Genomic DNA, 24,944 nt, shown 5'->3' on the forward strand with positions numbered 1-24,944 from the left:
AGACACCATCTGTGTGTACGAGGACTGAGTTGGTTCAGCTCAGCTTGGACTGCTGTTTGGAGTGTTGATACCGCAGTGCGCATGTAGCATCTCTCAGTCACCTGGTGAAAGGAAACAGGTGAGTTGTGGTTGTGAAGACCCAATGTTGTGAATGACCTACATCCTACAGGCTGCTGGTGTGAGCAGCTGCAGCTCCCTGCTGGCAGATAGGAGCCAAGGAGGCCCTTGATGATGCTGCCTTATTAATGAGCGTTGTTCAGAACTGCTGCTGCTGGACGCTGAGGGTGCTTGGCAAAGGAATGCCAGAGTGGGAAATCCAGGTGCTCTGAGATGTGGATTGAGGTGCAGAGAGAAGTCGTACGGATGCCTCCCACCGGACATCACTTGTGCTTGTGTTATCTAAGGCAAGAGAACAAGATTCTGCTCAGCGGGTAAATGCAAGACTTTTAAAGTGCTGGTAAAAATAAACAGGCAAAAACCTGTGATATCTTCTCTATGGCTTCAAGTGAAACGGCTCTCCTGCTGTTTTGCTGAAGGCAATTGCTTGGTGGTTTATTTTCTGCAGGGAGTAGGATAGATAACATTTATGAATGGCATGGGCATTTTCCATCCATTACAACGTGAAGTCTAACAGCAGAAGCCTACAATTAGGTAGAGATATTAATAGTAATTGCAAAATTCTGTAGAGTAGTTCTGTGCAGTGGGTTTCTCAATGTGTGTTAGTCTCCTCATTTAGTCCTTGATAACGTACAGTATGAAAAGTTTTGCTCTGCATAGTGAGCATATTGTCAGTGGGTAACAAATGCTTTGCTTTTAATGAGAAACTTCCAGGCTAAAGATAGCATTCTTTGTAGCCGAGAGGAAACTGATGCTCATGGACAACTGTGTTGTAATTAAAAGCCCAATTATTATTAGCTGCCACCAGAAATACTTACTCTGTTGCAAGATGTGTCTTGTCCCTTGAATCTGATCCTCACCCACCCTGTTAAATATACTAACAGTGTTTCACTTGTTTAATCTGATGTTTGAAAACAGCGTAGCAAGCACAACCCTAACAGGGTGCAGCTCCTTCCTTGCTCCTCATCATGCGTCTGGATTCCTGCTGCGATTTGCTGGCTTCCTCCTAGCCCCAAACATCAGAACTTGGCAGAGGCTGCTGGCTGCTGCTTGGCATTGGGAAGGAATTACGTAAATCCAAATGCTTGGGTTGTTCCTATCAGAACTGAAGTGTTCCAGATTGACTGAAAACTCATCCCGAGTCACTTTGGATTGGGCAGTTTGTGTTTTCTTTTTATTATTTTGTTTTAGAAAAAACAGTGCTAGGGTGAGTAAGAGAAAAAGGGTTTTAAGACTTGTCTTACCCTCTGAAAATAAGCTCTGATGTTGGAGGACCAGAGATGCTTTGTGCACTCCTGGCCATCCAGCAGAAGCCATGCTGGTCTAGAGTTTTTTCCAGAGCTTTTTCAGGTTAAAAAGCCAATGCAAACTGTTGCTTAAAAATGGGAAATTTGGTTAACTCTTTCTGTGAGCCAAGGGAAATGGACCAACAGAAGGTGATCTGTGCAGGGAGAACATTTTGTTCTCATGAGTCTGAGAACCCAGGAGGAGAAGCATAGCAGTCTGATTGTTTTTCTGTCTGACTTGGTGTGCTGCTTTCACTGAGCCTCCTCTTCCAAAACGTCATGCCTGCTTGCAGGGACTGCGTGGATTGACAGGGCAGCGTATGGAATGGGAACCTTAGCATCGAGCTGGAGCCTTAATGAAGGGATGTTAACAAGAGGCTGTCTGGTGGCATATGCTGGCTGTAATGCTGTTGAGGAATACAAATTCTGCCATCTTTCAAGGGAAAAATCCAAACTTGCAAGTGGAGTCTCTCAAGCTAAACGTGAAAGATTGATCTTGGGACGTGAGATAGCTGGGTTGCTCTGGTGCATAGAAGTTAGGGACAGGAGCTGCAGCCCGTGGGTACACACTGCACAGCAGCGAGGTGCTCTTGGTTTTTAACCAGAGTTATGTAACAGGAATAATAGGAGAGAACGCTCCTGCATGTTGTGCTGCATGGTGACAACTCTTCCAAGTGTTACACACTGACTGGGACTTGCTGTGCCTTGCAGAGAAACGAGGAGGGATCTTCTGAGATGTAGTGCAGAAGGTGAGTGAGGGCTCTGAGTGGAAAGGCTGGAGGACTGTTGATGTGTGTGATCAGAGTTAGTGAGGATGGTCACAAGATACAGTCCTGCTCACTAAGAAATAAGCCTGTTATATCCCTTCTTACTCTCTTCTTGCAATACAAATCAATACAAATTCATCTTTCTGCTGCTTTGATTTGTTGCTCTTTTTTTTTTTTTCTTTCATTATCTAGAACTTGCTATGGTAATTGATAAGGTGAAGGTGGAAAACAAGACTTTATGGTGTTGGCACTCCTTAAATTATTATGTTCTATCCCATTTTTGGAGAGTTTTGCTTGCTTAATCCCAACTACCCGTAGTTGTCACTGAGCTGTCTGCAGTGGAACCCAGGCAGCAGTTGTATGCTATTCCTCCTAATCTGGTTACCTTGCACATGTCAAGATAAATAAATTCTGCCATCGGGTAGCTTAATTGTCTGGCTTTTCTCTGCCCCTTTGGGATTTGGCACTTTTCTCCAGATTTGATTAATTTGCATCACTTGGTGCCACCCACCGTGCATGGCTCTTTCCTGGCTCTCTTTTCTGAAGGCATGGTTTAGCTTGTCTCTGTTTAATAAAGAATGCTGGTGAGGGTTTTGGGTAATGTTTCTCAGTACTGAAGTGTGGTTTCCCCCAGCCACATGCTAGCAGTGAGGGTAAATGAGGGAAGATGTGCTCCAGGATCACTCAGCTCTCCTAAATCAGGATCCTCAGCATCCCTGAAAGAATCATTCCCTTCTTCTGACATTACAGAAAACCTATGGAGGATAAACTTGCCCTCTTTTTACCATCACACCAGGCTAGGTGACTTTTTAGGGTGCTTCCAGTTGGCTCTCAGATTCCTGTAGTAAAGTCCCTCCAGGATGCTGGCTTCTGAACATTCAAATAGCAGTGGTGTTTGCTTTGCCCAGCCAGACAAAGAAAGCAAACGCATTGCCTTCCATGTCTGAAGCCATGTGAAGTTTTTTTCAATTAAACATGTTTCTCCGGTTGTTTTCAAACACTCATTAATTCTGATTTCAAACAGTTGGTAAGGCTGATTGATTTGTAATTTTCAAGATCGTGCCTGAGTGTTTTCCACTCCTCCCTTCCCTTGGCTCAGATGGAAAACAGAGTATTTCTGCCTGGTAAATTCTGAATAACTCAAACACTCGATATTCTTGCAAACTGAAGAATGAGAAAATGGCACGGACAGATTCTGCATCTCACTGCCTGTACCACACCCACTAGCTGCATGGCAGGTGGTTATTGGGGCGATGTTTTGGTTTGTATGTATTCAGTTGGGTCACTAAAATAAATAGGATTCGTTCCTTTTGAAAGAGAATTTCCTGCCTGCAAGCTGCTGGTGTGTTTCAGAGCCCCGTGCCTGGGTTCCCAGATGTACCATCCCGTTTCATTTGTATGCTGTGAGGGTACATGGCCGCTCACAGGGACTGACGTTCCCGGGGCTCGGCTGCTTCTCCTGCCCCCGAGGAGAGCCATGTGCCATGGAGGAGCACACAAGTGCTGGATTTTATCATGAGCTGAACATAAAAATCAGATTACCTGCGCCATTCCTTCTGGAAAAAGTCTACTGTGCTCTTAAACAAGTGTTTCTTTTATTTTCTTTTCAGTGTCCTTCTGGGAACCTGTACTTAGGCATACATAAAATCAGATCCTTTTTCTCTAATAGGGCACTTAAGCAGCCCTAAATGCATGTTAATGCTCCATTACTCTCTTATCAGCTGTGTTAGATTAGAGATGGAAGCCTATTGGCCATGTGCAGATTGATCTTCCCAGTCAAATAATAGCAAAAATGAATTACTGTTTTTAACCTGCAAGAAAGAGCTTGTTTACGCTCAGAACTCTTTGTCTTACTGAATTTCTCCTGGGGATCTGTGCATGCAAGTGAGTTGCCCCAAACGAATACATTAAGTCATTGGTAAGCCCAGCTTTGTGTGCGTGAGAGTCCAGCATTGTTCCTTGTGCCCATTTCAGCATAATGTTACCACCTGGCCTTCTAGTTCAGAGATCTCTGCAAGATTTTATTATTGCCCAAAAGAGATGAGAAGAGTTGGAAGGAATACGGCTTCCATCCTAGCACGTGTTGCCTGGCAAACACCCAAGGAGCTGCCATTCCTATTAGGGCATCTTGGCAATATTTACACATTGATATATGTATATATATATGTTGAATTTCATTGCTCCTATACTTCCAGTTTCACCCAACTCAGCAGTAGTCAGAATATCAGAGTTGCTAGGCAACTTCTGCACTTCTCTCCTTAGTGCCACAGCATTTCTCTTCTTCCCCTCTGGTCTCAGGTCTCTCCCATCCTGGGAAGCAGCCTGTCACTTCCATGCTGTCACAATGCCTGCTTGGTGCTGTGGGGACCATAGTTGCATTGGTGCCATGAAGCTGATAGCCTCTAACTCCTTGCTGGATTTGCTTCTCCCATCCCTTGGTTCCCTGCTGAGTTGGTACAGCGGGTTTCAAGCAGAGTGTTCCGCCTCTAGCTACAGTGGCATCCTTAGAGCTCAGAAATCTGCACAGACCTATGCTGGGAGCTTCCCTGGGCCATTCAGGTACTTTGTTTCCAAAAAAAATCCTGCTGCCATTGCCATGGTGTTCGCTGATCCTCCTTGATGAGAGATGTCTGATGACAGAGGTCAGTGTTGCCAAGAAGCTTGTGCAGAGCTCATGCTATCCTGTTCTATACTGAAACAATATATAGTTTCATAGAATGGCCTGGGTTGAAAAGGACCACAATGATCATCTAGTTTCAACCCCTATTGTATCTAAAGTTCTTCAGCTGGGATGGGGGGAAGGCCTTTGTACAGGACAGGTACTTCTCTCCAGGTCATTCTTCATTAAGCCTCAATGGATCAAGTACCATATCTGTCCTTGCTCTTTTCTGTTCTAGATTTAGTCTTTTGAGTTTCAAAGGTCTGAATTTCATTTCGATGAAGTAGAGTTTATTTATGAGCACTGACATGCACTGCATGATTCACTGTGACAAAACAGTGGCTCTCAGTGTAATTTCCTGATTAGAAAACAGGATCGAAGATGAACAAAGTGAAGAGAGGAGAATCCTGTGACTCGCCTTTGGGTTGATGCTTTTCTGCTGTCTCTGTGCTACTGACAATTGCAGTGAGATGTAGGCACTGTTCCATAGTCTGTTTAAAATAACAACTGGAAGCACTCACCCACAGTGAGTTCAGTTGCACAGAATGTGCACATCACGTGGTGATGGAAAGCTGCAGTAACGCTGACTGAAAGCTTTATGGTGTTTTGGTGCTTATCTCTTCTGAAATGGGTTTTCATGAGACTGTGATCATCAGTTGTCTGGCGTTGTATAATTTACAGGTACCGCAAATGGTGCCAGCATTTATGATTACCTTGCTTTGAGGGTAGGAGCTGCCAGAAATTAAAGGCTGTTCTAGGAGACAGGGCTGGGTTACATGGCTGTCCTACTGATAGCAGCCAGTTGGCTTCCCGTTCCAAGCTCCCTGCTCAGCTATGTCCAGGAAGGAGCACGGTAGGCTGCAGTCCTGCAGGCTGAATGTTGGCTTTTGGAGAAGTGCTACAATTAGCAGTAGTTCAGTTTCTCCCCATCTCACTCCCTCTTTTCTTAAAAAAAAAGAAAAAAAAGAAAAGAAAACTCCAATGCATTTTGAATTTAGACTCAATATTGTTTCCCTACCGTAATGAAAGCATACCTAAGATAGCCAGCCTGCCCTGAGAACTCAGAATTCTAAGTTGTTTCTTTTTCTAATTTTAAAAATAAATCCTTCTCACCCTTGAAGCCAGAAGGGAGGGGGACAGGCTGTAAAGATATTGCAGGATTTATTCCCAGCAAAGCAGCTGCTATTATTTTCATGTGCAGAGCTGAGTGGGGGAGTCAGGGGCTTAGTGCTGTACAGCTGTTGGCTGGCTGTGTTGCAGGGTTGGCACAGCTGCTCACGGGGCCATGGAGCCCATGGCTGCTCCTCCTGCACCAGGAGAACCTGGCAAGTGGGATGGGGAAGGTGTAGTGAGTTCCTGCAAGGAATCCCGGCTGGGGCGTAAGGAGGGAAATAACAACAAAAGAGAGAATGCCCTGCAGGGAGCAGGGCCTGCTAGCAGGTGACAGAGAGCCTGGCAGCAGTTCCTGAAGTGAGGCTGTCCCTGTAGTGTCGGTGTGAGGCAGGGGGTGAGGTCTGTGTGTCTGCAGATGTTACCCTCCCACCTGGAGGGTAGGAGCATCAGCAGTGCTCCAGGTGCCTGCCTGGCACTATTTGGGCATGGCTCACCACTGATGGCACAGTCCTGCGGCGGTGTGTGTTGTGCTGGCAGCACAGTTCTTACAAAAAGCCCCACTTCCTACTGCACTTCCATCCCTATTGACTGTATACACAGTATTGGGAACCTGTTCAGTTATTTATTACACGTTTCTCCTCTGTTCCTGCCGTTCAGCAGAATGCATTTCTTTCCTTGCTCTGTATGACTTTTTCTCCTTGCTTCGGCTTCAGCTGCCTTTTCCCTCCTATTCCCATACACGTTTGGCAGAAAAATGACTACTAGAGCTCAACTGTGTGTCTGGGTGAGTGTGTGGGGGCGTGGGAGAGCACTTCATTTGCCGTTTGCTTTCAGGATTATTTCCTCTAATTTGTTCATGCTCTGTTATACACCTTTCACAGCTTGGGAATCACGCCAGCAGTTCAGCTGCCTGACTTTGGAAACTGCATGGTCCTTCAGCCAGGCTGCTGCCTCTGCTCCTTAGCTGCATTGTGCTCTGTCTGCCATAGGGAGGGAGTCAGGAGTATTTTCAGTATTGAGTAATTCTGATAAATTCGTTCAAAAAAATTGAAAAGAATAATAGTAATAATCATGGAGTTGGTGCTGTGTGCTTGCTGTCCAGTGACTGGTGCCCTTAATGCATTGCAAATGCAACTTCCCTGAAGATCCACGGGCCTGCGAGGTTGCAGCACTATTTGCAGAAGTGCTTTCAAAGCAGCTCTGGATAAACTGGTGGTAAATCCTGCCTGTGTGCATTTCAGAGCAGCAACTGGAGCACTTGGCTTTTAATAACTCAGATCGAGTCAACTGTGGAGTGCTCTGAATTCAGCCAAAATGAGGCATTGCCATCATTGGGGTTGAACACAGGAGTGCTGAGAGGTGTCTGAGATCATAGAATGGCCTGGGTTGAAAGGGACCCAACGCTCATCCAGTTCCAACCCCCTGCTATGTGCAGGGTCACCAACCAGCAGACCAGGTTGCCCAGAGCCACATCCAGCCTGGCCTTGAATGCCTCCAGGGATGGGGCATCCACCACCTCTTTGGGCAGCCTGTTCCAGTGCCTCACCACCCTCTGTGTGAAAAACTTCCTCCTAATATCTAACCTAAACCTCCCCTGTCTCAGTTTAAAACCATTTCCCCTTGTCCTGTCACTACCCACCCTTGTGAACAGCCATTCCCCCTCCTGTTTATACACTCGCTTCATGTACTGGAAGGCCACAATGAGGTCTCCCCAGAGCCTTCTCCAAGCTAAACAAGCCCAGTTTTCTCAACCTTTCCTCATAGGAGAGCTGCTCCAGCCCTCTGATCATGGAGATGCTGTGTAGGAGGTAGCTGCCTGCATGCAGAAATTTAACATGCTCCCTTTTGGGGAAAGATCAGAGCCAAGCACAGGGCAGTTGCTAGCAGTGTGAATAAGGTGCAAGCCATTTAAAGACAATAGAGGGTAATTCCTCCATTTCAGATCCCTCTGCTGAGTATGCTGCTTGTAATCCAGGAGCACCATCAGTAGGAGGAAGAACTCTATTCCTGCAGTGCTGTTCCAGCTGCAAGTGTGCTGTTGTGATCATTTGAGTTATAGCAGTGTTAATGCCAACTGAAAAGATTCAGTTGTTTTGGCTGGTCTGCTGCTCACTTATGTCATGGGCTGGAACACAGGTATGTGCTGTGCTTCTTCACCTGCCACTGGGTGAAGAGGAGATGTCTCTGGGGGAATCCTGGCGAGGCGCCGCACCCCTGCAGCGTGTGCTGGGGGGTGCAATGAGGCACGTGCTGCACACGGAGGGGGAGATGGATTAATTGCTGCCGTATTTGTGACCCTGGACTCGTTATTGCAGCTGAACCAGTGGGTTCCTCCATTTGATTTTGTACATTTGCAAGGATTTCCCAGGGAAACTCCTGGTAATCAGCTGATTTGAGGGGATATTTTCCTTTAAGGCTGTTTTGATATGAACAGATCAATGGATGCAGTTACAGATAATTGCATTAGAAATCCTGGTGCTTGAAATTTACACACCAATTCATGGGAACTTTTTTTTTTAATTTTAATTATTTTCTCTAAAACAAATGTATATATGTATCAAAATTGCCATTATCGGTTAATCACAAGATCCCTCTGATGCCATGCTTGAGGGTGCTGTAACATTAACAGATGTTTGCCATCCAGTGCTGGCCATGCAGCACCAGTCACTCCCATACTTCAGGGCTTTGTGCTTTATCTTGCTCAGTAAGCCAGGTCTTGGTTTTAAGCTGGGAAGAGAGAAATAGCATTAAATTGGAGGGCTGAGCTTAGCAAATGGTGTTCTTCATATTTCAGCAGTGCTTGGCTGCCTTATCCATTAGAGCAACTGGTGGATGTGCTTAGATATCAGGAAGCTCATGTATTGAGAAGAACTGAACCTGGGCTTTGTGTAGTCCTGCCTGTATCTCCCATCACTCCGGAAGGCTTAGCTTGAATATGATCACCAGCGGTGCCTTTCTGAAACCTCTTTGGAAATAAATCACAAAGCAATTTCTTTCTATGAAATGTGTGTCTTGGAAAGTGACCTCAGGCCATCAGAAGTCAATGGAAGGGGTCTTGTTGCCTTGAGTCGGGGCCCTTGAGCTGTTTTCTGTTGGGTGTTCAATCATCTAGCTCTGACTGTAACCTGAAAGAGAAGGACTGTGTGATGGGCTGAGATACTGCAGTACCAGCCATCACTGAAATAGGGTCTGAAATGAGTTTGATAGCAAGCCACTCTATATGAACATTTATTATTTGGTGGAAATATATCCATTGCCATTCTGTAATGCCCTTGTGACACCTATAGCAATTGCTCACAGAGAAGTGGGAAATGCTGAAGGATTTGCAACTTATTTTCATGTAATCTCACTTTTAATTGAAAAGGCTCGTTTTTTTCAAAGAAAAATATAGGATAAATGTCTGATTCTTTGGAAATTCTGAGAAAGTGACACCACCTACAGTAGTAAAAGGAAGCTGCAGCAGTGTGCTGATGTGAAGGAGAAAACAGCTGTGCAGGTGAAACACATTATATGGAAGCCCTGCTGTCTCCTCAGAAGCACCCTCTTCTCCTGGGTGTTCATCCTGTGTGTTGGAGGAAAAGAAAAACCTGCACTATTGCCAGCCTACAGTTTTGTAAAGTCTTGTCTGTCTTTGGTATTTGGTGTATATCTCTTAGATAGAGGGGGAAAAAATATGTTTTGAGCTGCATTCTGTAATAGCTGTGATAATCCTCCTGTTGCTGTTCTTAAGGCGCTTGAGGTTTTTAAAAGAAACAAAATGTAATGAACACAATGTGGAAGTGCTGTGATGTGCATCCCTTGCTGCTGATGGCCAGCTTCTCATGCTGCCATGACTTTAACTCCACACCATGTGAATTAATTAGGAGAGGGCTGCGATGCGATTCCCCCTTTGATTTCTCATTTGTATTTTGCTGTGCATGAAATCTCATCCCTGGGACTTGTAGTACTGTTTGTCCTTAGGAGACTGAGCAGGGAAGTATCATGTTGCTTCAGGAGCTGTTTTGTTTGGAAATCACTTGTTGCTTTGGGATCGGGCATTGGATGAGGAGAAGTGCTGACTGCAAACAAACAAATAAACAAAAAGGCTAACTCTGCAGATAAAAGTGGTGAGATAAGCCTCAGTGGGACAAAGCCTGTCCTGCAATAACCTGCTGATGCTAACTATTAGCATTAATTCAAACCGGGCCCTCCCTGCTAGGAGGAATCAGGTAGGTGAGCTGGAGCTGCTTTGGTTTCTCTCTCCAGTCTCTCTAGCTGTCAAACCGCAGCATGTGTGTGCCCTTTGAAATGTGGATGGTGAAGCTGTTCTTTCTGCTGAGCGCAGCCTCACGAGAGAGGATAGATGCAAAGTGTAATTTCAGATGGCAATTCCACCTCCGTCCGGCTGGGTAACTGGGTCTGGGTAGCTTGTGGATGGTATTTTTAGTGCAGCTCAAGTAGAACACTACAAAAACGTGTGCTCTCTGTCTGCATCTCCTCATGTGTTACTGATTTTGCAGCACGCTCTTATCCTTTTCTCCTTTCATCACGATGAGTGCTGCATCCACACTGCTGCCAGAACAGCAGCTTCCAGTGGGCTAATGAACTGCAGAAATAAATATGGGAATTCTGCATCGTGGGACAAACACTTCATAGGAGGGAGAAAATGTTTAATTTCATGGCTATTAATATCAGCAGAGGTAGAGGAGCACATTCTGCCTGTGTGCTCCATGGAACAGCACATCACTGCTTGTTGACCTTTCCCCTCCTGCCACTGCAGGACTTTGCTCTGAGCATCCCCAACCCTCGTCCTGCTCTAAGCTTTCCCTGCTCCTTTAGCTTCATTCTCACCACTACTTTGTTACCCATCAGCAGTGCTGCTTTGAATAATGTGAAGAAAGAGGAAGAGAGCTTCTATGTTGTTGCTTTTTTTTTTCTCCTCCCTTAGGCCACCGGTGCACTTCAAAGGCAGAAGTTCTCACTTTTTGGCTCAAAAATGCAAAATAATAAAGGCATCTTTCGTGGCACAGGTGGGCAATGGTTGCTGGGAGGGGTGTCACAGCAGGGACTGCCCTCTGCTCACCCCAACAACCCTCATGGAATGCAAATTCAGAAGACAGCTCTGCTTTCTTTTATTAGAACAAAACGACATGAAAGCCAAACGGACCTATTGCTTAGAGGAAATCAGTAATTACCAGGAGTAAGTCAGGTCCCTGGGTTCTGCCTGGACAAGGCTGCATTGTAGGTGAAGTCACTGTGGTTGTTCTATGTAGCTTTGGGTTTTTTCACAGCTGGTTTTGTGAAATTTTAGTCCAGCGTGGTCAGAGCATAAGGAAACTTAGAGATGTATCTGCAATCTGTACAAGGTGAAAGGTTATCTCAGTGCACTAACGATGAAAGGAAATAAAGCTGTGGAATAGAATAATTAACATTCACTTATTGTAGAACACTGGAAATTCTGCCTGATATCTGCTGCTTGGTTTCCAGCTAAGGAGGCAACGTGTGTTTTCTTGAGGATGCAGCCTTTATGTGACTGCAGGAAATAAGGGCTGAGTGGATGAAGAGTGGATTCATCAAGTGTTAAAAGAACTGGAAGAAGAAAAAGCACAGCAAGTAATTCAAAAGAAAAAATGGAAAAATTAAAAGAGAGGAAAAAAAAAAAGGAATTGTTCAAGGTTTCCGGTGGCAATATCTACTCTAATAATTGAGCTCTCTTTCTGAATACACTCAGAAGAGTCTTGGAGTACCAAGTATGGCATCTGAGGCTGAGTACAGCCATCTTCTATTGACTTGCACCAAAGATGTTAATAGCAAAGCTGCACGTTTTATTTGGAAGTAGCGTAGACACTTTTGATCTGCCTGAGAGGTTTTTCTCACCAGCATTTTGCAGATCGGAGCTTGTAAATTGCTTCTCAAATCCTGATAATTAATGGTGGTGGGTGGTGAACATGAGCTGGAGGTTTTCTTGTGCTTTTTATTTTTGGCTTCTGAAACCGACATGTCCCCAAAACACTTGGGAAGACAAAAGAGAAAATCATATTTGAGAAGAAGGGAAGGAGGAGGCTGCATTATTCCATGCCATTGGAAGTGCTGTATTTCCAAAGGGATGCTGCTATGCTGGGGCCTTCTTAGCCTCATTGGTTGGCATCAGGAAGGATTGCCTATTCAAAAACTAGCTGTGTGTAGTTTTCTTCGAGATACTGTTGTGATTCCCATTCGTTAATGCAAAAAATAAAAGCTTCCAGTTGTTGCATTTGGGTTGGCTCCTTGCTTCCCAAGGTGCTGTGTTTCAGGAAGGTGTGTACTGCTGAGATCCTGCAGGCGATGCAGCTGGAGATGGGTTTTCTTCCTTCCCCAAAGAGCTTTACCCTGATGTATTCAGTATCACTTCTTTCCCTTTTGCTTCAGCAGCAACCTGTTGTGTTTGATGGCACCGTCGCTCTCCTGGGCACTAACCAGTGATTAAGGCAAAACCTTTTCTGCTCTGCTTTTTCATTATTTTCCCTTATCTGCCCTTTAGCAGAGGCAAAGCCTGGGAGCTGAGTAATCCCCGATGTGTCTGGATGTCTGCACAGCCTTCTTTGTGCTCTGTATTTCTCTGTGTGCTTGGCTGCCTGTGAGGTTTCACCAAAAAATGCCCTCCCCAAAACAGCCCACTCCTGCATTACGAAGTGTGTTAGAGTTGTGTGGCCAAGCAGCTGCTTCCCTGCTGTGAATGTTAGTGACTGGTGTGGGGTGCTTCTGGGTCCAGAACAAGCTGATATATGCTCCATGCTGAGAGATGAAGGCAAAAGTTAGATGAATATGGGGCTTGGGTGGCTGAGCATGCTCTGGTGCTCTCTGGTAGGGATGCTGGGTTTATAGCAGATGGATTCCTCCAGCCCCGTATACTGTGTTAACATGGGTTGTCTGTCTTGGTGTTTTGGGGTTCTTGGGGCTAACAGGTTGCTGGTCAACCTGTGCTCTGTCCCTGTAGCTGGCCATATGCTTTTCCCTTGAGTGAAGTAACTGGTGGTGTTTTAAATCAGAAAGCAGAGTTCCTATTTTCAGCCTCTGCTCACTGAGTTTGCTGTTTTCATCTGAAATCTGCAATGAGGGCATTGGCAGAAAACTTGGTTGTTTTAGCTTGTCCACTAGAAGCCATTTCCTTTGGGCAAATTTGCATCCTGTAAGAAAATGAGCATTCCACATCTCTTTTACAGATCAAGCAGTGGTTACCTGTCCCAGTCTGCTGTTTCTCCTTCCTTTCCTACAACTCCACATACATATCCCTACCCCCAGGGCAGGCATAGAGGGCTGTGCTGCAGATCTTTGTGGGTCCTTGTGCCCATCTCGGTGCTGAGGTTAAGACCTCTTCCTGCAGATTTGAGCATGCATGGAGGCAGCTGCTCAACAGCACTCCTGCTGCATTGCAAGAATGTGGGAGCAACTAGGAGAGACTGAACATACTGAGTGTATCATAGTAATTAGGATGTGTGGTGGTAAAATTTGATGTCTGCTCCGTATGTTGTATTCCTGCTCGGCGCTGTTAGATGCTGTGCTGTTGGGGTGAATGATGGAAGAAGAGAGGGATGGGAAACGAGAAATTTGTGCTGAACTGTGTGTGGCTAGGAGGGGATGAGAAAGGAGGAGGAATGCGGGGGATTGTACTGACCATAAAGGAAGAAATCCATCCGTGGAGATGCAGTCAAACTTTGGAGGGGTCTTTGTTCAAGAGGAGCCATTGAGTCATTGCACATTTGATGTTTTGGACATAAGATACCGCAGCTGTAACCTAGCTTTTCCTTCCCCTTTTGTTTTGTGTGACATCTGGATTCTTTGGGGAGTGTTATTCTGTCTTCAAATGGGGATCATTGCCACTTTGGGCAGTGGAGGTTTTACAGATTCTGTGGAGTAATGAACATGTAAGAAAAAGATTATACAGCTGGCTCTCTTCTCTCACGACTATTAGCATAAGATCTTTAATTGATTTAGGGGGTTATTTTCTCGGAACACTTGCAATTAGCAGCTCTTAATCACCAAAACACTTTTTAAGAAATCTGGCTTGATGGGTGGGTTGTTAAAAGGAATGGGAGAAGCATATATTGCTGGTTTCTCATCTTTTTTTCCAAAATAAAAGCAGCACTCCATGTTAATAGCTGGGTGAGTGGGAAACGTATCTGTGTGCCTTGCTTGCTTCAAGCCACAGATTAAAGCTTAGAGCTAGAAGGGACCTTGTGGTCAACCGCTGCACTCCTGTCGCAAGGTGGGATCGACTGCCTTTATTGCACTGATAGGCGTTTACTGAGCAGACATAGCACTGTAACATGATGGAGACGGTTTGTGCTCTTGTACTCTTGAAACCCCATCATTTTGCTTTCTTAAAGCACTTTACAGGTTGCCTTTTGTTAAATATTTTTCTCTCTTACGCTGTCTTTTAGGTAAAAGGCTCTCAACAACCGTGCAAGAAGGTGGATTATTTTTAAAACAATGAGCGTGTGTCCCTAGTCATGATTTGTGGTTCAGTCCAGCTGGAGCTGTCTGAATGAAGCTATGGGCTGTGCGTCAGCCAAGCATGTTTCTACTGTTCAAAACGAAGAGGAAACTCAGAAGGGGAAAAACTATCAGAACGGCGATGTGTTTGGTGGTAAGTGGTGTGGGACTGCAGCTTTCTCCAATGTCACAAATGGTCTGGAAGGTATTTTGGGGAGTTTTAACCTTTCACAAAATGTAAAGGATGTTGTTAGAATAAATCACGATGATAATGCAGTTGGCCTCTCCAAGGGGTAGTGCCAGGATAGCTGAGATAGAGGTTGGGTGAAATCCTTAGTGGCACATTGACCTTCTGACTGGTTTTCAGTACTGCACTGCCTGTAATTCCTTGCATCCTAGGATAGTTCAAAGACTGCCCTTATTTTCATACTCATTTTCGTGGTATCTGTGCATAGCTTTGCCATTAGATGCCAGAAAACTCATTTATTAAAAATAATTGAAGAAAAAACAAATGTTTAGGAAGAAAGACAATTCCTTAGTACTCTTGTCCTGTAAAGCAATAGTGCACTTATCCTGAAATCCTGAAGCATTAAGGGTTTGAGGGTACAGTGAGACTAGTAATATCCTTTGGGAAGGAGTCAGTGGTGCTGGGAATGGCAGGAGGGGCAGGGAGAGGTCTGTAATCGGGGCCTTATCACAGACACTTCTGCGCTGGGAAGGGCAAAGTGCTATAGAGGTGACATGCATAGTCAGCTGCAGGGTGTTTTCTTCAGGTTAATGTAAGCTTAGTGGTTTTTTTTAGATAACTGTCTCAATAACAATTTAGTTCTTCAAATGTTATGAACTATCTGGAAGTTTATTCAGAATGAGAGTTCTCAGCCTGCCCAGATACTTGTCTGAAAAGTCCTTACTGTGAATACAGTAGCTGGCTACTGCTTTTAAAATAGGTGTATTGCTACTGAGTATGCCAAATTTCTCTGATGGTTTTTATAGCAATTGTTTGTGTAGAAGTGGAAATGACACATCCAGCAGCAAAAAATATCTCTTTGTAATTTTGGAAGCAGTGATAATTTACTTTTTCAACGTTTCTGGGGGCTGGCTTGCTACCAGCAGTGGATCTCAGAGTGAGTACAGCTGGGGTTATCATCTGAAGAGACACAAGTTGTTCAGGAAACTTCAAGCTGAAGCTTCAGGTTATTTTCCCACATTTCCCTCCTTGATTCTAGCCTGAGAGATGCCAGTTTGGGGATTGTGGGTTCAGTCTGCTGTTTTTATTTAAAACAGGCTGTAGACGCTGGCACGAACAAAATCCTCTGTTAGTTTCTGAAAGGAATCTGAGTTTATATTTTACCTGATACTTAGCAAGGGAGTAGTTTGGGTAATTTGTGTGTCTCAGCTTTATTATTATTTTTTTAAAATGCATGCTGCAAGCCCAAGATCTTGAGAGTAATGACGGGAAACCTAAAGTAACATCTGGAGGCAGAAGATGAAGAAGACTGAAGGGATTCTAAAGGATTACCACTTTACAGAGCTGGGCTTGTTTTCAGCATCATCCTTGAGCTGTTCTGGGATCCATTGGAGGATTTTTAATCTTTCCCTGTTCTACAGAAACCTATCGGTACCAGAAATACAATCTGCACTTACCTATTTTCTTAGTTTAGGTATGCAATTTCTGATAGTTAATAATCCAGTTCAATGACTGATCCTTTTTTAGCAAGGAATTTATGCACCCATGGTATCTGTGACTTAAATTGCTTGTTGAGTGGCAACCAGAAAAGGCACAGAAGCTGTGTTCCTGCTTTGTTTCTGGGGGACAGCCTCCAAATCAGGAACTGGGTACATGAGAAAGGTGAGCTGGAGGTGCCTGACTTTCCTGCTGCCCGTTTTGGACCTGTAAATGATGTATGGCATGCTGTGATGCTTAGAAGCAGGAAGCCATGTACTTCATGTGCATGGTACCCTGCACAGTTCCTCCTAAAAAGGATGTTTAATATAAAGAATGATGCAAGAAAGTCGCACTTCAAAATCATGTTTATCATCCTTCTTAATAATCTTCTGGACTTGCCAATTCCTAGAGCTCTTTCTCAGGAGACAACACTATTTCTAACCACCTTCTTCTGTGCTGAAAATGGTAGTAGCTAATCACAGTGTTTGGTGGGGGAGGCCTGAATGCTCAGAGTATTCTGCCTACTTCATTTTTGGTTAAATTTTTGTGTTTTAGTCCTGAATTACTTCCTTGCAACGTATCTGCAATTATTCTTCAAGCCATCAAGGAGGGCGTTGCTCAGTGCCATGTCAGAGGGCTCTCATAATCAACTCCCTGCAAGGAGAGAGTGTAGTTTGCTAGAATTGAGCAGATAATCACAGCTAGGCTGACACATCTTAGCACAATAAGTTCCCAGAGATACAGAAGGATCCAGAGGGTCTACCAAGGTTAGATTGCCCTGCAACACTTCCATCATGCATTTCCCCATGCGGTGCCAGGTGCCAAGAACTGCTGAACGTTTCCTTTCTTGTTGCTGTGAAAGGACAGAAGTGTCTTATCCAGTCGGTGGTCCAGAGCAGAGCATCTCTGCAGCCTGGGCAGATTGAAGCTTAGCTGCAGAATGACCAAGGAGAGCAGAAGTTGGATGGTTTGCATGGAGATAGAAGGTAATAGAGAGGGAATTAAGAAGATGCATTTGGTAAGAAGAGTAGTTTTGTGGTAGGAGGCAGCAAAGTAAAAGAAGCAAGTAGGCTTGATAGAGCTGTGGTGTTTATAAGGTCCTAAAAAATTAGTGTGTGTTATTTGCAGTTTTCACATCTGGGGACTAATCTATCCTAGAGCACCTGAGCAGAAGTCCCAAGTGTGAGCTTCGTACTCATGGTGGTGAGGGTTGTGTCAGATGGAGGCAATGTAAGTCCAGCTGGAGCTGGAGCACTTGCATCAGCAGTGACAGGATTTAAAGCAAATACCTTGATGCAGATGTTGCCTGCCCTGATCTGAAAGACATGGCTTGAGGTATTTTGCCCCTTACTGGTTGACTAACATCTGAATGAAACTCATCTTTCTTCTTTGAACGTCATCTGCAGAAGGAATCAGTAGTAAGGACTGTAATTTCCATCCTGCTTTTGCACTAAATAGGTCATTTTGAATGAGGAGAGAGATGAAAATACTTTATTTGGTTCTAGGCAGTTTTGCTCTTACCTTTGTCTTAGGCTGCTGGGTTGTTTTGGTTTTTTTTTTTTCCACTTAAGGATTTTTGTAATGCACTGTTGACAGCGTGAACTACAAAGCTGAAAAGCCTTTACCTTTCATACTAGTGTCCTTTCCCACAAATAAATGCACTGACAAGGCAGATGTTCCTGTGATCTTTGTGAACTCTTTTTCCTCTGGTGCTCAGGAGGAGCTTTCCCACTTTGCTCCACCACTGTAACTGTAGCTCCCAAGTTTGCTAGTGGACCTGCTGAGGAGTGAGCAAGATGCTCATCACTGCCACTGCTATTGCAGTGGTTTTCCATTAGGGCAGTAAGAGCTGTTGGTGCCAAGCTGCAGTGATGCAGAGCACATGGCTGCTCTGTGCCATCTTTGCTGTCAAGTTTGAATAATGGTGAAAGTTTCAGAAGGCAGAGAAGGAAGAGTTTAGTCATAGCCTGAGGTTATTAGATTCCAGCTTGTAACTGATGGAAGAGAGATGTAGCTAGAATGAGGGTGGCTGCTGGGGGAAGGAGAGGAGACCTGTCTGGTTGTAGTTACAGATGCCTTCTTGCTGTTAATTGCTGTGTGTGTAGTGGAAACAAGAAAGGTCCTTCATTGCCTGAAGTGAAGAAGATGTTGAGGTGGTTTCAGAACTGTGTAAGTGGTGATGTCTCCAAGCTTCTCTTTTTGGGCAAACTCGAACTCGTGCAGGACTTAATGGAAAAGGAGGGGTGGAAAGGACTTAAGTAACTCCTGTGCAGCTCTTTGCCCTCTATGCCTTGGATAACAGTTCTCTCTTTGCACTGTAGATGTTGCCAGATGAGCATCATTATCTCATTGTTAGTTGGCTTCCTTTGCTCTGAACACATTCCCAATCCTTCAGTACTTTTCTCTCTTCCTTTTGGGGCAGAAGCAGACAGAGAAGCCACGTAGGACTTTCTAGAGCCATTGAGAGCAGCTTTCCTCTGTCTCTTTGTTGCTGCTCAGTTGATGTGAGCCTGTATTTGTTCTGTAGACTTCCCTCCAAGCCCCCAACAGATATTCTGTCTAGAAAACCACTTAACATTTCCAAAGCTTTCTTGATTTCTTCTGTAGAACATAATTTGCAGGTATTGAGTGCCTGGATATTTTTTCCCTCACTAGTCAGTTGTACTTGGATGTAGATGACACCAAGGTGTTCAGTGCTGCAGTGCAGTTTGCAGTTCGTGCTCTTCATCAGAGCCTCTGAATGCTTGCTCTTGTTTTCACGGCTGGTGGTTGGTTGTAGCCAAGTCTGCTGACTATTGGCGAGATCATCACTTCTCTGAGGATTGTTTTTGGACTTTCAAATGTCACTGCAGGTTATGATCATGCTCCAATGTCTTATTGCCTCCCTGGCTTTTAATGCAACTCTTTTTCCAGTTGGGCAGATGAGCAGGAGCACTGAGCCAGGTGTTCATCGTAAGTTTGAATCTAAAACTAAGAAACCCACCAGGGTACCTGTGAATCCTCTAAGAGCAAGTTCTGCTTAACTGCAAACAAAACATTAAACTTTTTGTCTTATCCCGAACTGAAGAAGGCACCCTGCAATTTGCTGTAATGTATATTTAAATAATTGAGTTAGCAGGCCTATCAAAGGAGATGTTCTAGAGAAGATTGAATATAATATGATTATTATGCCTTGTTGGTCTCTAATGACTTTAAAATCCCTCTAATAAGGATAGCAATAATAAATCTTCATTTATTCATCATTTCAACTTCAAAGCTGATTTCCAGGGTGATACATAAGATCTGTAATAACGTAAATACCAATGAAGAACCAAATGCCATGATAGAGCCTTGAGCATTGTTGATTGCAGGATATGTTTTAATAATGTAACATCTCTGCTAGATTAATTGTATTTACTCCTTTTTAAAAAATCATGGTATGTTCATTTGGGGATGAGGTTATTGATGTAATTTTTGTGTAAGAAAATCACTGGTAATATGATTTGTTTTGGAAAAAAAAAGCTATTTAGAATGTGCTCAGTAATCTGAGAGTCTAATCCAGATGTTTATGTGGAGCTCTCGAGTGCTTTGCAAATGTAGGAGTAGTAAGAATCTCTTGGCAGGTTGGTAATACCAGTGCTGCAATTGCCAGATAGGATTTCTGTTATTAACAGCGGCTCCATTTGCTAAACCAATCTAAGCGAAGTTGAATGCAAAACGCAGCAGTGTTTAAACAAATTTGTCTCATAACAATGAGGACATTGCAAGAAAAGGAGATCTTTAGCCTTGAGGTATGATAATGAGATTGAAAAACAATAAGCATAATATTCAATTGCTTCGTGAGCTCTTGTGTAGTTGCCTTCACAATTTTCCTGATTTGTACTGCTATCCCACCCTTCTTTTAGAGATGGATGGCATGGAGATTTGTAATGAACCACAGGAACTGATGCCAGATTGCTCGCAGACTGGCGTGTTGTGTGTCTGCTCTGCTCTTCCTCACTTCTTTTTTCTTCAACAGTTTTCTTCTGTGCGGATGCTCATTCCCAACCCCCTTGAAAATGCCATCATGTGGAACTGAAGCAGGAAGGTCACAGTTTTAACTATGGCAGGTGTTGACCTGTCTTGTCTGGTGGCAGTGGATGTGCAGTGTCAGGAGAGCAGCAGGCAATCTGGCAGGAAGGACTCCCTTCTCTCAGCAAATGGAAGAGTTCAGCTTAACCCCAAGACAGACGTGCTGCTTGGTAGCTGCCCTAGCTCAACTGAACCCAAAGATTTTGGGTTTTGAAACTCATCACAGATTTGTCTTTCCACCTGTGTATTTATGGCTTTGTCTGACTGCTGCTAACTGCTGCTTTGTCTGTCTCCATCTTCGTGCCTGCCCTGTCTCATCCACGTCAGTATCTCTCTTGTTTTGAAGGCTTTTTCCTTGATTGACAAGCCAAGAAGCATCATCCCACTCAAGACTTCAGGCTCAGAGTGTTGCTCAGGGTACTTCAAAACATCTGCGAGCCCAGCAGACTGCTCAGATGTCCTTAATTAATGAGAGGTCAGCTTCCCAAGCCTGCCTTCCTCCATCTAGCTCTTGTGCACACAGTTCTGCGCACAGTCTTCTGCACATTTGAAGCTCTGAAGTTGGGAAGCTTTTAGAATAAGATTTGAAGTTAGAAGAATGTATCAGAAGTGTCTTCATCAGTGTTGGCTCTTTCCTCAGCTGTCAGAAAAAAGTGCTGAAGTTGAGAATGAGAATTTCTTTTTTGTGGCCAAGCTGTCTTTCCTTGTGGTCATCCTCACTGAACTGAAACTGTCTAGAAAGAAGCAGCTGAAGGAACAAAACTTCTTTAATTTGAGCCGTGTATGCGTGCTGTGAGCAGGAGGTCTTGCTGCACTAGCCTTCTTGCAAAGCTGGAGCTTTCTCTGCCTGACAGCTTTTATTTTATCGACCTTCTTCATCAGCTGATTAACACTCAGCTATTAATTGCTCCAGTTTGTTTGTCTGTCCTGACACGCTTCTGCGACGTCAGGCCTTCCTTGTTTTAGCAACACCCAGTGATTGCACAGCAGGGAGCCAGCATCATGCTGTGCCCTAATACCATGGCAGATATTTTGAGACAAAAACTTTTACAGACATTTTCAAACAGGAATAAATATATCCAGTCCCACCATTGGCACCTGCTGCATGTGGTACATAATTTGGAGCTGCCTGGGGTTGGGCACACACTCTGGTTTCATGGGGCAGAGGTGCAGGACTTCAAATATCATCCTGACTTTCAAAAGAGAAGCTTTTCATTGCTTACATTCAGCTGAGCTCCAGCAGCAGTTGTTTCCACGTAGCTCCTGATTTGAGCAGCTCGTGTTGTAAAGCAGGGTTTGCTTGAAGGCTTGAAAAACTGAGATGGGCAGATGAGTGTGTTGTTGTATGGAGCTGAACTACATTCGGGTACATGAGCATCTTCCATAATTATACTGGATGCTGGTTTTCTTCACTTTTTAATTACTTTTTAAAGAATTTTGGTGGGAGAAGAGATCCCAAGTACATGATAAGATACAGCATCTTTTTAAATGGAATTATTATTATTGTTTAAACAGCATCTTCATTCCGTGCTGTTCTAAGCTGGTTCGTTAACAGTCTGCTTTCTTATCTATGTAAACATAGGCCAGTATTAAACATAACTGTTTCAGGAAGTGAGAGAGAAAAATAAAACAAAACAATCTTTCAATGGGAAACGTAATAACATCATCCTGGTTATCTGGTTTCGTGGTGTATTTGTGTAAGTAGGACAACACCCTTAGCAAGTCAATAATTCACTATTTTATTCCCATAAGGAAGCGACAACATAGTTTTTCTTTATAAAAAAAAATCAAAATAAAATCATACTGTGCTATCAGACTTTTTATAGAGGTGCATTAGTAGTAAGTGTGTGTGTGTGTGAAGAAAGCATTTTCCCTGTGAATTCAGACTTGGTGTTTTCATCTTTTGTGCATGGAGGAGGCTCGTCTTCATAGCTCTTTTGTAATCATAGGCACTGCTGTTGCAATGTGAGGAAGAAGCTCTGGGCTTTGGGTGTGCTTCATGGTTAGAAGCAAAACAAGCTTTTCATCCCACTCCAGCAAGTACACACAGAGAGAAGCAATGAGAACTGTCTGGGAAGTGACAGCAGAGTGGCTGTGGGAAGATTACTGGGTTGTGCTGTGTTAGAATGTTGCAGATCATTTTGTTGAAGTCTCCAGCAGTGGTTGAAGGCATTCCTCCTGTGCAATCCAAGGTTAGATGGTGGAACAGTTCCCTTTTGGGATGAGTTCAGGAGTCTCTCCCGCTTGCGGGGCTACACACACGGTGGTTAACAGCTTCTGCTTGGGTGGAACCCTGGAGTCGATCAGGTCTGGCAATTGCCTGTCTGGATGAAGCCATGCCACACCTCGTATCTATCTTTGTATTACACAAAGCAGGTGTGCCTCTTTCATACCACGGCAGATATCAAAGCTTTCAAAGCAAAGTAGGAGGCAAGGAGAAGAAAACACGGAACTGCTGGTATCCACCAGTGAGTATCTGCTCAGGGCAGGTCAGCCAGGAGATGTGCAAAAGCAGAGCACGTCTCTTTCTCTCTTAGGGAGCAGCTCAGTATGAGCAGGTTGTGGTTTGGCACTGCTGTGCTCTCCGCTGCTTTGTGGTCCTTTTGGAAGGGAATGCATTTATATCCATCAGGAGGCTTAGCTGCCAGATAAAGCCTTCCCCTTCTTCGTCATGGCTTCTCCTGGCAGGAAGCAAAGATGGAGCAATAAAGAAAAGTGGGGCATACGTGGCGTTCTGTCTTCTGTTATTTCAGTTCTGTCCTGGAAAAAAAAAAAACGAGACCCTAAATGAGTTTACTTTCTCAAATGAACAGCAGACCTTTGCCATTTAAATGTTGCTGATGATTTCATACGTGTGAGTAAAGAACAATGTGCTAAATTTAACAGAACAAGTTCTGAATTTTTGCCGCTGCTTTTTGGGATTAATGGTATCGATGAATTAAATGATGCAGTGTTCCTTAGCTTAAAAAAATAATCCCTGTAGTTTAAGTCATGTTTGTTAGCCAGAAGGTGTGAGGTACCCTCCTTATGTGCAGCCCTTTGGCCTCAGGTGCATCAAACGCTTGAGGAGAATCACTGACAGCTTTGTGATGATCTGCAAATGTAGATGGATAATTTGGAAGTGGGAAAGCTCCTCAGTGAGGGAATTGTTTTGCAGTGTCCTTCTAGCAAACACTGTTTATGCAGACCTTCTCTGGTACTGTTACTGTTTCTTCTCTGCTTTGCAGCCATGCCTGTGTTTCTGAGCAGATACCTGGGTACCACTGCCATTGGCATGGCCCACGCCTAACTATGCACCTTTGGCAGGGATTTACTGTGTCAAGAAAGAAGTAGAACAAAAGGTGTAGGAGCAGTTGTTATCACCATTTTGAGGGGAGGGATGAATCACAGACAGGTTGTAACTTCCCCACTTTGTAATCTAATGCAAGTTTCACTTCTTGCAATCTGTACTCTGGTGTCACAGCACACAAAAGAGATACAGTGGTGGATGAGATGCCCCAGGAGCACCCTGAGTCTCTGCAAGCAGCTGATATGTGGTTGGAGTTAATGCAGTTTTATTCTTGGAAAGGACCCATCCCACGAGCTGTTTAGCTCCACGAAAGCCAAAGTTTAATGCACGCAGAGTGTACAGTGTGTGCATTTCACAATTGCATTAGTGTACTATAAATAGGGACGTGCATCCACCTCTGATATTTGCTAGGAAGAGGCTGGGATGTATTTTCTGGCAGCCCTAGTGCAGAAAGAAGTTGTTTTATATATCAGACTTACCGTTTTTAAACTTTTATCTTGGAAAGGTAAAAATCCTTGGTATTCATTACCTACCTGTAAGTAGAAATGAGTAAAAGTGGTGGTAAGATGCCACTGTGCTTTCAATTCTAGCAACCTTCCTTTTGTCATTTTCCAAGTCTGGTAATTCTTGGCCACAAAGAAAAGAAAACCTAAAGTCTGAACCTTGGCCAGGAAAACCCCACTCTGAGCGAAAATTCTCCAGTTCACCACGTAAGCCTCAGCCTTGGTGAAGCTGCAGAAACATGTAAGCAATTTCAGACTTTAATTTTATTGTAGGAGTATCTACTAACAGAAATAACTGGTAAATAAATAAAGGTGCTAAATAAATATTTGTGTACCCTAGCATACACAGCCTGAGAAATGTTTACAGGTTAACTGCTCTGAAACTGGTTTCTTAAAAGCCATTGAAATCTTGAGTTGCCTTGTGTGCTTTGGACCTCATCTGTGTGCTGAAGGAGGAGACGTTTTTCTGTTGGATGCTTCTCCAAAGCACTGAACCCTCCTGGCTATTTCAAATAAATCATGTAACCCAACATTGTGTCTTGGTCCGAGCCTTCTCAGCACTGAACTTGCACCTCCAAATGGGACATGTTCACATTGCTGCCTGTGAGCAGCTGGCATATAAAACCAGCCTGGCTTCTGCTGGGTGGCTCTAGGCATGCCCTGCCTGGCAGTGCTAGGTTAGCAGTTGGGCGTGATGATTTTTGAGATCTTTTCTGCCCTGAATTCTGTCTTCTATGTTTTTACCCCTTGTGTTTTGAATGTTGTGTATTGAATTTCTAACTGCAGGAATTTGGAGGATCTTGGGATAGTTTCAGCTGACAGTGCTTGACTAGTGTAAGCGTTCTAGGCACACATTGTTTATTTTTTTTTTAGTTATTATTTAAAAACTGCCTTTTCTCACACTTTTAAATAAATGTAACAATATGAGCAGAAAGGGGGTATGAAAAACCCTTAGCTTTTTTTATTGTTTTCTTTGCTTTTCAATCCAATCCTCTGCATTCCAGCATATCCTACATGTGCATGTTTGTGCATTGCATGCATGC

The 24,944-nt window shown here is 44.0% G+C and overlaps 1 protein-coding gene across 2 annotated transcripts in view; it reads left to right on the top strand.

The window, feature by feature from the left end:
* C5H1orf21 (chromosome 5 C1orf21 homolog) overlaps positions 1 to 24,944 on the top strand; it is an 89,184-nt gene that overhangs the window by 21,097 nt on the left and 43,143 nt on the right. For both annotated transcript variants that reach the window (XM_048944721.1, XM_048944722.1), the window contains exon 2: positions 14,342 to 14,547. In XM_048944721.1, coding sequence (XP_048800678.1) covers positions 14,454 to 14,547 — 94 coding nt within the window. In that variant the 5' untranslated portion in view covers positions 14,342 to 14,453. The remainder of the gene's footprint in view (positions 1 to 14,341; positions 14,548 to 24,944) is intronic.

The sequence above is a fragment of the Lagopus muta genome, chromosome 5 (assembly GCF_023343835.1).
Source record: "Lagopus muta isolate bLagMut1 chromosome 5, bLagMut1 primary, whole genome shotgun sequence".
NCBI classification, from domain to species: domain Eukaryota; kingdom Metazoa; phylum Chordata; class Aves; order Galliformes; family Phasianidae; genus Lagopus; species Lagopus muta.